Source organism: Corvus brachyrhynchos, unplaced genomic scaffold, assembly GCF_000691975.1.
Source record: "Corvus brachyrhynchos isolate BGI_N302 unplaced genomic scaffold, ASM69197v1 scaffold245, whole genome shotgun sequence".
Classification (NCBI taxonomy): Eukaryota; Metazoa; Chordata; class Aves; order Passeriformes; family Corvidae; genus Corvus; species Corvus brachyrhynchos.
The window spans coordinates 5222490-5235428 of NW_008238988.1; the positions used below are offsets into that span (position 1 = coordinate 5222490).

The 12939-nt window shown below is 44.9% G+C and overlaps 1 protein-coding gene across 2 annotated transcripts in view; it reads left to right on the plus strand.

The window, feature by feature from the left end:
- DDHD1 (DDHD domain containing 1) overlaps positions 1–12939 on the plus strand; it is a 60112-nt gene that overhangs the window by 21827 nt on the left and 25346 nt on the right. For both annotated transcript variants that reach the window (XM_017738872.1, XM_017738873.1), the window contains 2 exons: positions 2125–2253; positions 4015–4162. In XM_017738872.1, the coding sequence (XP_017594361.1) occupies positions 2125–2253; positions 4015–4162 (277 nt within the window). The remainder of the gene's footprint in view (positions 1–2124; positions 2254–4014; positions 4163–12939) is intronic.

Sequence of the window (12939 nt, forward strand, 5' to 3'; positions counted from 1 at the left end):
ATTCCCCAATTCCCAATCCCCCATCCACCCCTGCCCTCTGGCACTGGGAAGCCATTCCCTGTGTCCTGTCCCTCCATGCCTTGTCCCCAGTCCCTCTCCAGCTCTCCTGGAGCCCCTTTAGGCCCTGGCAGGGGCTCTGAGCTCTCCCTGGAGCCTTCTCCAGACTGAGCACCCCCAGCTCTCTGCTGGTGACATTTCTTTGGATGCCGCCTGGATGCAGCCTTGGGCTGGTCACACATGGCTGGGTCATGTTGATGATCTCAGCCACCAGCACCCCAAAATCCTTCTTCTTGGGGCTGCTCTCAATCCATTCTCCCTCCAGCCTTAATTTGTGCTTGGGATTGGCTTAACCCAGGTGCAGGACCTCACACTTGGCCCTGCTAAACTTCATTTGAAGTACTTTGGTGCTTCCACATCTTGCAGTTGATGTTGATAATCTTCAATGTCCATGGTCAGGAAGAACAGCATAAAAGTGAGGAATTTGTTCTTCCCAAGTGGGAATAATTAATGCAGGGTAGGGAAAAGCTACTTGTTCCTGTATAGTCTTTCCAATAGAGAGGCTGGACTCGATTGCAGAAGGAGTTTGAGGATCACTCCTCCCCAAACTGCTGCTTTTCCAGTGGTCATAAGAGATTCAACCACATCTCTTCCTCTTTTTATTTTTGGTTATTGGACACAACACCCTCCAAAGGCATCAAACTTCATTCCTCCTCTGCCAGTTCCCCCAGGATCGTACTCTGAGAGGGATTTTGCAGAATGCAGATGGAACAGTTCTTGAGGACTTGCTGGACAGGCCATTTCTGCTTTTCAAAAGTCAGGCTTATTTCCCTTCCTCTTCTTGCTCTGTCAGCGTAAAACAGCGATGTAATTCCAGTTATTTTGGTCAATCAGTTGTTTACCACAACACAAGGGCTAATCCTGTCCTAATCCCCTTGTTCCTTACAGAGTTCATTTAGTTTTTCATCAGTCTATGTCAAGTCTGTCTGCTTTGGCAAAGAAACAAAAAATATTGCAGGAGAGAGGTCACAACATCTGGCTGAGCGTGGCTGGTTTGTGCTGTAGCAGAGTTAAAATTGGAAATTGTGATGACTCAGGCTTTCTCAGAATGTTTTTAGGAGAGTATAAAAAATTCATTTGGGTGATTCAAGTAGGAGACGGGTTAGAGCTCTGCTTGCTACAGAAAAAACAACCCCATAACAACCCCTCTGGGTGCTTTCCATGACTTTGGACTTTTCAGCAAGAGCAGTGACAGTTAAATAACCATTTCTTTGGTCACAGGGCTGTTGCTGTTGTCAGCTCTCCAAATGTTGTGCACCCCATGTTCAGGGAGACCTCAGCAGCGAATTTTGGTGAAATCCAAATTATTGTAAATCAACTGTGGCACTGCTTGGCTCCTGCAAGCTCCAAGCCTAAGATGATTTTGATTTGCATCACAACATGCCTGTTGTTTAATCCTGACAGTCAGGCCGTGTGTGTCATGAGGTCGGGCCTGGAGCTCAATCAGTTCCAAATCTGGAAAACACAATCAGTGCACAGAAAAAAAACCCAACCACTGGAGCTCTTAGTGGCTTTTGAAAGAGCTAAATTCTGTTCTGTGCCAGAAATTGCTCATTCAGAGGCTCATTGAACTGCATTTCCAGCTCTGAGAGATTTCTGAAAGGGAAGAAATGCAGCAGAGCCTTCTAGCAAGGGAGCCTTGAAAGCCTCTGTGTTAGAGCAGAGCAGCTCTCCCAGGAGAGAGGGCTGGAATTCCACTTTTTACAGTGATGAAAATACCTGGGGCAGCCACCTGATCATCACACCCACCTCTAGTATTTCAGGATCCAGTACCCTGCCTCCTTTAAGGGAATATTTTGGAAACCTCCCACCCCAAAATGAGGGTGGGAGGGGAATGATGTGAAATATCCTCTCAGGTGGTCTCCAAAACTGCTGCTTGTCCTGCTCAGATTAATCCCAGCTGTAAAAATTCCTCAAGGTAAGAAATAACACCAATTTAGGCGCAGTGGAGCTCTGGATTTTAACCTGTGTATAAATCAGCCTTCTCTCTGTCTCTCTCTCTGTTTAAAGAGGCTTTTTTTTCCCTTCTTCCCCACCTAAATTCAGTGTTGTTCCTTTTTGCTGCAGCTATTCATAGTCTAAAGCTGAGCCGCAACCACGTGGACTGGCACAGCGTGGATGAAGTGTATCTGTACAGTGATGCCACGACATCCAAAATTGCAAGGACTGTTACACAAAAGTTGGGCTTTTCCAAAGGTAATCTTTCCCAGAGTTTGTAAAGAATATTGTAAATGCCAGCATTTGAAGTTCGTTGCTTTAACTCCAAAAGGATATTTCAGGTTTTAGTGCAGGTAGCCCACTTTGGCTGTTGCATTTTTTACTTTATATGAGTATTCGGAGTCCTTAGGTTGTGTATGTAATTGTGATGTGAATATTTTTTTTAATTTTTTTTTTTATTACATATTTGATTTATCATATTTTAATTTTGTTCCATATTTTGGTGCGTTTGCATGCAGCAGTTAGCACTATATGATAAATATATGAAAATATTACAGTGGCAGAGTCCAGAAACTACTGGAAAATTAAAATTAAATTTATATTATTACAGTAAAATTAGAATTATGACTGTAATAATCTCAATATTACAGTTCCTTTTGCAACCTTAATTTTACTGCTGGATACTTACATACTCTGATGCATTCCTTAAATACATGACCACACCTTCCCTCTCCTCACCTCCATCCAGCCTTCTGTTCATGGAACAGAAGTATGAACTGACAGGAAAGGGTATTTAGACAGAAATTATTTCCAGTAGGAATTCAGGCTCGTTTAAGCTCAAAACTCCCAGTCAGAAAGGCAGCAAAGCTGAGAGGATTGGAAGAGAGGGTGGTGTCTCTCAAGGAAAAAGCAGATTATTGCCAGCCTAGAAAATGGGAACTTGTCCTGTGCAGGACACCAAAAAAACCTACACATCTGGTTTGTTCCTTGAAGAGACAAGGTCAGGTAATAGGTCTGACGTTAATCTCCATCCCTCTGCCCTGTAATTAATTCCCTGTTACGCCCCAGGGCTCCTGGGTGGATACTTAATTAATGTTTCCTAAAAAAATAGTATCTCCCAGTGCTTCAGTTCCAGAAGAAATGAAGTCATTTATCCAGAACACCATTGGGATAATGTGTAATAAATAATAAGATCTGTCCTTAAACAGTTGGTGGGGGAGAAATATCAGATAGAAGCTCACTTGGTAAACAAAACCTGTCTTGGGTAAAAAAATGCCCTTAGTGGGTTTGGGGTGTTTTCCTCCTCTTTAAAACCAAAATAAGTGGTTAGTTCCAGGTTTTGAGGCCAGCACTGGTGCCTGGTGTGGTCCCCTGTGTGTCACTAGAGGGGGATGGAGGCACATTGTGCCCATGGGTTTGCCAGCCCATCAGCACAGCAGGGAGAAAATGCCCACATTTACCCTGGGGAATCGATTTTTAGTTTGGCCACCGAGCTGGGGAAATTTGAGGTTGGGTCAGCTCAAAATAAAGCAAGTTTTCCCCTAAAAATTACAAATTGTGGAGGTTTTCAGCCAGCTCTCTTTATTGGGGTGGATAAAGCGACAACACTTAATCACTTATGTGGCCAGGTCATTTCCATGATCCTTCCATGCTGCGGGAGTAAGGTGGAGACAGAAGGAATTTTAATGATTGAGACACCCAGGAGAAGGGTGTGTTGTGTTGTAAAAGTGGGTGCACAGTTACACAACTGTTTTCTGAAGAGTTGTTCTTCAAAACATACCTGAAATTAGCTCCCTTTGCAGTGGAAATGGGTGTTGGTATCACCTGCGTGCTCAAATCTTTCAGGGGTTTAAAAGTGTGTGCGTTTAAAAAGAGATGCTAATCCTTTAGTTTTATGATTATATATTATATAATCTGATTTTCAGTGTGTTGGCCTGAGAAAAGCCAAGCTTCTGTCAGCAGATGAGAGCACTATGCTTGGCAGAATGTCACTGATGTGGGATAATGTTCTTTCTGCAGCTTCAAGTAGTGGGACAAGGCTACATAGAGGCTATGTAGAAGAGGCCACGTTAGAAGACAAGCCACCACAGACTAGTCACATTGTGTTTGTTGTGCATGGGATTGGGCAGAAGATGGACCAAGGAAGGATCATCAAAAACACAGCCATGTGAGTGCTTTGGAATGTTTGAAGTAGCCTCAATGTAAGGCTGTTGTTGTGACAGCAGAGCCTTTGGTTCAAGCTGAATCTTTCCCTGGTTCCTTCTCCTCTTCTTCCCCTGAGTCATTAATCTTTGTATTGTGTGTACACTATTTTTTATGTTAATTGGGATGTATGGACTTGGGGAAAGCAGCTGTGAGCAAGAAGAGCAAAGATTTTTTCTGATTTTATCCCCAGCACTTGTGACTTTCAGAGAGGACATAGCCTCAAGTTGCACCAGGAGAGGTTCGGGTTGGATATCAGGAGGAATTTCTCCGTGGAAAGGGTTGTTAAGCATTGGAAGGGGCTGCCCAGGGGGGTTTGGAGTGCCCATCCCTGGAGGTGTCCAAGGAAGGACTGGATGTGGCACTCAGTGCTCTGGGCTGGTGACAAGGTGGGGATCAAGCACAGCTTGGCCTCGATGACCTTGGAGGCCTTTTCCAGCCTTAAGGATTTTGTGTGAAGTTCTGGCTCCTGTGGTCTGTGGCTTTCCTGAGCAGGGAGAGGTTTTTCATTTGGTCATAACTGAGGGGAATGTTGTTTCTAAGTTGTACCTGGATGAATTAAGTGAGTAACAACTGGGAAGTGAGTAACTGAGCAGAAAATTTTTGGTTAAGTAGTATAGGGAAGCTAATCTCAGAGTGGAATCTCTCAGAGCTGGTTCTTGGGATAGTGGGCAGGCAAACTGCATCCTGTACAAGAGGGGCAATGGGGAGATACAGGAATGTTGTCATTGCTAACAGGACAGAAGCCCCTCCTGAAGCTGTTGCTGCGAGACTGCTCGTGGGAGCTCTGTGCACAGAGCCCGGCTGAGAAGCAAAATGTGATCAAAAGGCTGTGAAATCTCTTCACAGGATGTCTTTTGTGAAGGGTGGTTTGCAAATGGCTCTTGGGAATGCTGCTTCCCAGAGCTGTGGCTGCTCCATTCCTGGGAGTGTGCAAGGCCATCATGCACAGTGAGTGGCATCCTTCTTCATGCCAGGGGTTGGAACTTCATGATCTTTAAATCCCTTCCAGCCCCAAAGCAATCTGTGATTCTATGCACCTGAAAAGATGGTATTGAAAGAAGAGGCTAAAAAGGTGTTAATTACAGGTCTCTACTGCACAAATCATTCAATAGGTGTGTCCCAAGTAGCTCCAGGTTCCATCAGAGCTGACAGAAACATTGACAAACCCAGTGGCTCCTTGTGAGAAGAGCTGGGATTGTTGGGATTTTGTGGTGGGAGCTTTGTCACCCTCCCTTTGCCTCCAGTGTGCCGCTGTAGGTCAGTGCTTGTGTGCTCTGTGCCATTGTGTCATCAGCTCCTTGTGTCCCCTCAGCTCACTGTTCCACTCCAGTGTCCTCTGGGGTGCCAGGGTAAACCTTTCCACGTCACTTGTGTGTCATTTGTCACCTCAGAGCACCAACCTGCAGCTCCCCACCCTCCCTTTCCTGCCACTTCACTGCTCTTTGTGCTGTTTCAGAGCCAGCAATCCAAAGCAGAGAGAGAAAGGATCCACAGCCCTTGGTTCAAAGTTAAGTCATCAAAATAAATGTAAAAACTTCCATTTTTGTGGGATGGAATTACGCTGGGAATGCAAATAGCCTCCATATAAGCTGCTGTTTTAACAGTGGCCAGAAATAAAACTTCAGCCTTGGAATCATTAAATTTTTCTGCTTTGTCTTTCTCCCCCCTCCATTTTCCATAGATACAGGGGTTATATTGGTGGATTAACTTCAGCTCAGGTCACAGTGCAGAGATACTCATTCTGTAAGTCCTGCTCTAATTGGCAGCCCAGCATATGAAATAATTTTTTCAAAAAAAGGGACACAAGACTTTATGTGCTCCAGTAAATCTCACTCATATCCTCAAGAAATACCAGACAGCACTGCATAGCCTTTTAAAGTGCTAATTATTGGCATAAATTGTGCATTCTGTACCAAATTTGCAAATTAAGGCATCATTTTAGATTGAAGTATCTTTTTTTTCCCCCCTTTTTTTTTTTAATAACAGCTTAAAACTTATCAGTGAGGAACATCCCATATGTTGTAGGGAGAGCTTTCAGAAGGAGTGTCTGCCAAGCTCTCACAAGCCATACTGGCACTTGCTGTTAGCACCTTCATCCGTGATATTTGTGTGATGTTTGGTTTTTGGGGTGGTTTTTTACATGCTTTTCCATTAAGGACACAGTGGTGCCTTTTGAAAAATGAGATGAATAAGGAAAAGTATTTTTTGGCCGTCCACACTTTAAAGTAGAAACTAAGAAGAGAAGATGTCAGTGGGGGCTTTTTTGCCTTTTGAATGAACATTCTTTAGTAGGAAACCTGTGGCTGGACCCCACCAGAGCTCATTTGACACGTTCTGTCCTCAGGTTATCACCTTGAGAAGAAGCTGGTGCAGCTCACACGATGCTGCTGCATCATTAGGCAGATCCTGCTGGTTACAGAGGTGAAAACAGAACCCTTGTCCAGGGAAATTCCAAATTAACCTGCGCTAATTTCATTAAGGACTGGAGCTCAAATCTTCTCATTAGCAGGACTGGATGCTGGGGTTGCAGGGTGTCCTGTGAGTGGGTAAATGGAAAAGATGCATTTTGTGGATGCTTGGATGAGCAGGTCTGTGGTGGATGTGGCATAATTTGTTTCTTCTCCCTGTAGTTAAACACATTTTTTATCTAAATGTAGCATGGCAGCTGGTGCAACAAGCTGCTCCTGTCAGCACTGATATTCACCGGGAGCTTGTCTGGGAAGAGGCAGTCCCTCCTCCAGGCTGGAGCAGTGATTCAGCTGCCCCAGCGTGAGCAGAATAATGTGCTCTGAGCTGTGCTGGTACCATAGGGATGGTTATTTAAGGGAGAAGGCTTTGTAGTCTCTATTTCTGCCTAATACAAACCGAGGTATTATGGCAGAATGCTCTTAAATGTAGGGGGGTTTTATTTGCCATCAGGTGCAGGATCCTGGAATTCCTTGGTTTGTGATAAGGCAGAGTGTTAGCTTTAAATAAATCTCTTTGGGATGTCTTATTACTGTACACACTCATTATTTGGAGTGTAGTTTTTTCGTGGAAGCTGCTCTCTGGTTTTGTTGAATTTGTGGATGATGGGAAGGAGAGATGTTGTTGCACATTACGAGTATAATTTGCCATCATAGAGTGGTTTGGATTGGAAGGGACCTTAAAACTCATCTCATTCCTTGGGCATGTCCTTCCGCTGTCCCAGGCTGCTCCAAGCTCCATCCAACCTGGCCTTGGACACTTCCAGGGATCCAGGGGCAGCCACAGCTTCTCTGGGGACCCTGTGCCAGGGCCTCCCCCCCCTCACAGCCAAGAATTCCTTCCAATCTCCCATCCAACCCTGCCCTCTGGCAGTGGGAAGCCATTCCCCCTCGTCCTGGCACTCCAGGCTCTTGGAGTCCCTTTCCAGCTCTCCTGAAGGTTCCTTTCAGTGCTTCAGGTCACCCCAGAGCCTCCTCCTTTCCAGGCTGAGCAATCCCAACTCTCCCAGCCTTTCCTCATAGGAGAGGTGCTCCATCCCTCTGATCATCTTGGTGGCCTCCTCTGGACATTTAGGAATGTTATCCATGTTTCCAACCTCCTTTTCAAAGCTCCTCTTGTTTTACCTGATGTAGGTAAAGCTCAGGCCTTCCACCTGCCTTAGGCAGGGCTCAGACCTGAGCTGAATTTCATCAGCTCCAGTGTTTGAGGAATGAGTGAAGTAACTCTCCTGTGTTTTTCCATAACAGCTGCAGTGTGGTGTCACTCCTGGGCTGCTCTCAGCCTAGGGCTGGCCTCTGCCTCTGTCTGAATCTCCTGTTTGAATTCCAAAATCACATTTGTCTGTGCTGCTCTTCATAGCCCAAAAATTGCTGTCTGCACAAGCACCAGCATCTTGGCCTAATCACCAATTACATTTTTATTGCAAGTCCCATTAGAAAGCATTTTAATTGTGGATTATCATTAGGATAATTACTTTGGAATAGCTATTTTGGTACATTTCCATTGATATGCAAGCCCGTGCAGAGCCTCTCAGAAGCCTTTCAGTGCATTATTATGTGCTGCTGGAGTCTAAAATGACGATTTTCCTGTAAAATCTTTTCCATAATTGTAGCTCTTCAGATATTTGGTAGCTTTGTGTTCCATTCCAAAGCTTGCATTGCATTAAGTACATATTAGATGCTTGTTTTTCATCCTTTGGTGCAGGTATTAATTCTGAATTAAGTAAGCACCCAGATGGTAAATATTGGCTTACAGGTTTCAACTTGAGCTTGTCTTGAAAGAGAAGTTCAGGCCAAGAGGTAAAAGGTGATAGTTAGGGCATGAAATGCTTTTGTAACAGCTTGTTTTGTGTACATTTATTATCTGACACGTGGCTGTGTGCTGGACAGGAGCTGTAACAGCCTGTTCAGGACTTGGGCATATCCCCCGGGCTGTTCCCATTCCCATCCTTCCCCCATCCCTTGTTCTGCCCTTCCCCTGCCCATACCATCACACCTATGTGATCTCCCTGCAAACTTGATCACTCCAGTGGGTCTAAAAATGCGGGATTCCACCTGGAAGATGGGAGTGAGTGGTGGTGGAGTCGGGAGATGGCAGCAGGGACAGGGAATGCCTGCAGGGCAAGCCTTGGTGCCCTTTGGAAAGCAGTGCTGGCAGGGAGTCTGGAGCACCTGGATCTCCCAGGATTGTCCCAGGATCCTGTGATCAACCAACAAAGCAGCTTCTGTTCCTCTGATCGTGCAAAATCCTGTTACTCTTCAAAAGGATAAAGTGTGAATCCCAGTCGTGCTGCCTTTGTTTGCATCCTAGGATTTCCATCTCTCCTCTGAAGTTAGATGAGTCTGTGTGTGTCACAGAGCAGCAATTTTCACAGCAGTTTTCTGAGAGCAGCAGAGAACAACAGTGGCAGAACATGACTTGTGTCTTGCAGTTGCTCTTTGAAATCCGCCCGGAGCGAGACTGGAGTTGGCATTTCTGCAGCTCAGCTTTGGGGAACAGCCGCCCTCCCCTTTCCTCTGGCTGCAGCAGATCTCCCTTTTTATTACTCACGGCTGCTGCTCTCACTTCAGCTCAGCAAATTTAGCCCAAGCCAGCCCTGAGCTTCCTCAATAAGTCATGGCATTATTTCCTCAAAGAGGCAGTGAGCGCTGGGCTCGGTTGGAGGGAACTCCAGGGGGGTGAGAGCAGTTGGGGAATGATTCAAAGCATCATTTGTGATGTTCTGTGACCAAAATCCAGGAATGGAGCCACGTGGCTTTGCAGGGAATAGTGAGAGTTGAGGTGGTTTTTTCTGGGAACATCCCATTGCCCTGTCTCTTAGATTTAGGGTGATGGGATAAAGGGGCAATGACTTTAAACTGACAGAGGGCAGGTTTAGATAAAATATTAGGAAGAAATTCCTCACTGTGAGGATGGGGAGGCCCTGGAACTGAGGAAGAGGTTGCCTAGCTGGCTGCCCCAGCCCTGGAATGTCCAAGGCCAGGTTGGACAGGGTTTGAAGCAACCTGGGACAGGGGAAGGTGTCCCTGCCATGGCAGGGGGGGGAACTGGGTGAGCTTTGAGGTCCCTTCCAACCCAAACCACTCTGGGATTCTGTGATTTCATGAAATCAAGAGTTCAGAGTAAGAAGTTGTCAGGTGTAATGCTTAAATTAAAGACCATTCCCTATTTCTCTCTCATGAATTATCTGACTGAAGAAAGTCTGCAAAGATAAAATGAATAGTTCTTTAAAGCTTTCAGGCATTTTGCTCTGTTAACATCAGCATCATTCTGCAAAATTTGGGAAGTAGCTGAAGCTGACTCAGTTTGCAACTCCCCAGTTTTTAATGGAGGATTTGTAAACCCTACACAAGAGTAAAACTAGTAGCATGAGATTAAAAAAAAACCACTGTAATAATTCTAAATATGTTAGCATATCTCTGGAATAGACTCACTTAAGCAAGGTTATATATCTGGGAAAATATGAGTTTGTTATTTATTATTTTAATCAGAGAAAGGCAACCAGGCACATTTTATTCATGGTGAATCTCAAAGTACCTGTTTTCAGGCCATTACTTCTTGCATGGAAAATAGCAATATGTCAGAATTCTTTCTAAGGTGTGCATTGCATCTGTGCATACGTGGGTTTTTCTTTTAGAAAAATCATGAATTATAGTTGTTTCCTTGTGTTTCAATGCACAGATTCAAGTAATTGTTGCTCTGGGGTCAGTATTTCAATTACAGCATTTGTATCAGGTGAATTCTCTGCCTGCTTAGATGAGGATTTATTACTTCAGTTGGCGTTAATTTAACAAGTGAGTAGAGGGATTTGCTATCTAATAAAATTTAAAAAAGAAATCTATTTTTAAGAGCCAGAAGATGGAAAAAAAAAAAAATAAGCCCATCTTTATAGCAGAACAGATAAGCAGGTGTGTGTGCTGGGGGGGTTTGCATGTGACTGTAGCTACATTGCCTGGAAATTACACCAAATTTTCTTTGGAATTTCATCAAACTGCTGATCAGAATCAGTGGGGGATGTGGTGCTGTGCCACTGGATGTAGATGGGGTGTGTTGCACTGGGAATTTCAATGATTGCTGTGAGCAGGAGATGGATGTGCCATTGCAGCTGGGAGATAATGAGAGGATAAGTGCAGCTCTGACAGCCTTTGGCATCTGTGAGGTGACAGGTGACAAAAATGGGTTGAAACAGAGCTTTTGTGCTCTTCTACCAGGATGAGTTTTGCAAGGCCTAAGGAAGATCTGCACAGAGCTGGGGTTTGGATTTCTCATGGACCTGAGTGATTGTGTTTGTTCAGGATCATTCCAGCAGGAGAAAAGGCTCCAGGGAGAGCTCAGAGCCCCTGCCAGGGCCTAAAGGGGCTCCAGGAGAGCTGGAGAGGGACTGGGGACAAGGCATGGAGGGACAGGACACAGGGAATGGCTTCCCACTGCCAGAGGGCAGGGATGGATGGGAGATTGGGAATTGGGAATTCCTGGCTGTGAGGGTGGGGAGGCCCTGGCACAGGGTGCCCAGAGCCGCTGTGGGTGGCGCCCGCGCACTGGCAGTGTCCAAGGCCAGGTTGGACACTGGGGCTTGGAGCAGCCTGGGCTAGTGGAAGGTGTCCTTGGTCATGGCAGGGGTGGAATGGGATGGTTTTTCAGGTCCCTTCCAAGCCCAACCATTCTGGGGTTTAACAAGTTTGGGACTATTGTGCTGGGGGCAGGACCACAGCTGGACAGCCTCAACTTCCATGAAGTAAATCCTCATGTGAGTAAAATCATGCTTTACATTTCCAAAGTTCTGGATAAGGACAAAAAGCCAACATGGTTTTTGGGAGGGGAGACCTGAAGCTTTTCCCAGAAGCTTTGGCAGAATTGCAAGGCCACACTATTTTCTCCAAACTCCTGTTTCTTGCTTTTGACTTTTATTTAAATTACCCCCCTCTGAGTCAGTTTGTTTGTGAAGAGCTTTAATAAGAACAGGACCTTTTCAAACAATGTATTTGTTTGTTGTATTTAAAGATGGGGATGTCTAATGACTGTCCCTCCATAATATTTCCAGCTGCTACTGATGTGTAAATAATGTGGATGTTTTTTCCTGCTCTGTTAGGACCAGGTTATTTACCATTTCCTTCACTTAAAGTAATTGTTGCTGTGTAAAATTCTGTGCTTTGTTCATACAGTATTTCTATGCTTTTACTGCTTTTAAGCTGATCAGCTTCAATTTGCTGCTTGGCTAATTTCCCGCTGAATTGAACTGTTTCTGAATTCCTCTTTGTTGGTGTTGAGCTTTAACCCCAGCCTGCAGCTGCAGTGGGATGGGGAGGAGAACTGGGAAAAGGTAAAACCCATGGGTTGAGATGAGAACAGTTTAATAATGAAAATAATAATAATGGGGAAAAAAATCCAGGAATAAGTCTGGGACAGCTCTCCTGGCCATGTTTCCCCTCAGCTTCTTGTGCAGCTCCTCATGGGCAGAGCATGAGACACTGAAAAGTCCCTGATTTAGGGTAAGCACAGCCAAACCAACCAGAATATCAGTGTGTTATCAACATTATGCTCATCCTAAATCCAAAACGTGCTGTACCAGCTACCAGGAAGGAAATTTACTTTATCCCAGCCAAACCCACTTCCTTCATGCAGAGAAAGTCAAGCTGACTTAACAATACCAAGGAGCTGTGGGCATTTCCAAAGATCTCCTTTATTTTGCTTACTCAGGGACTCCAGGAATGTTAATACATTCACTGAAATGTTATCTTCTTTATAATCTAGTAATTCCACACTGAAGTTGGGCTCTCACACGTCCTGTTGTGTGGGGAGGTGGCAGGGAGGGTTTTGTGCTTGGCAAGGATGGGTCAGCTCAGGCCTTAAATCAATCCTGATTTAAGCAGATCCTCTTGCTGAATTTTTTTTTCCCCCTTATCATGGGAAGGATATTCTGCTTTATTTAAACCTTTGCCATCTCATTGGACAAGAATCCAGGAGATTTAGGAGTGCAATCACACCAGGCTTTAAAAATAGTCATGCTGAGCAGTTGCATTTCTTGGCTGTTTGCACAGGCCTGCAGTAACTGCTTTGGAAAAAAGGATGTAAAGGATGCTACTTCCCTTTCCCCATTTTTTTCTCACTTCCTCCTTTTTATTTCCCTTTTCCTGCCTTTTTTTTCCCCCTTTCCTGCCTTTTTTTTCCCCCTTTCCTGCCTTTCTTTCCCCCCTTTTCCTGCCTTTTTCCCCCCTTTTCCTGCCTTTTTCCCCCCTTTTCCTGCCTTTTTTCCCCCCTTTCCCTGCCTTTTTT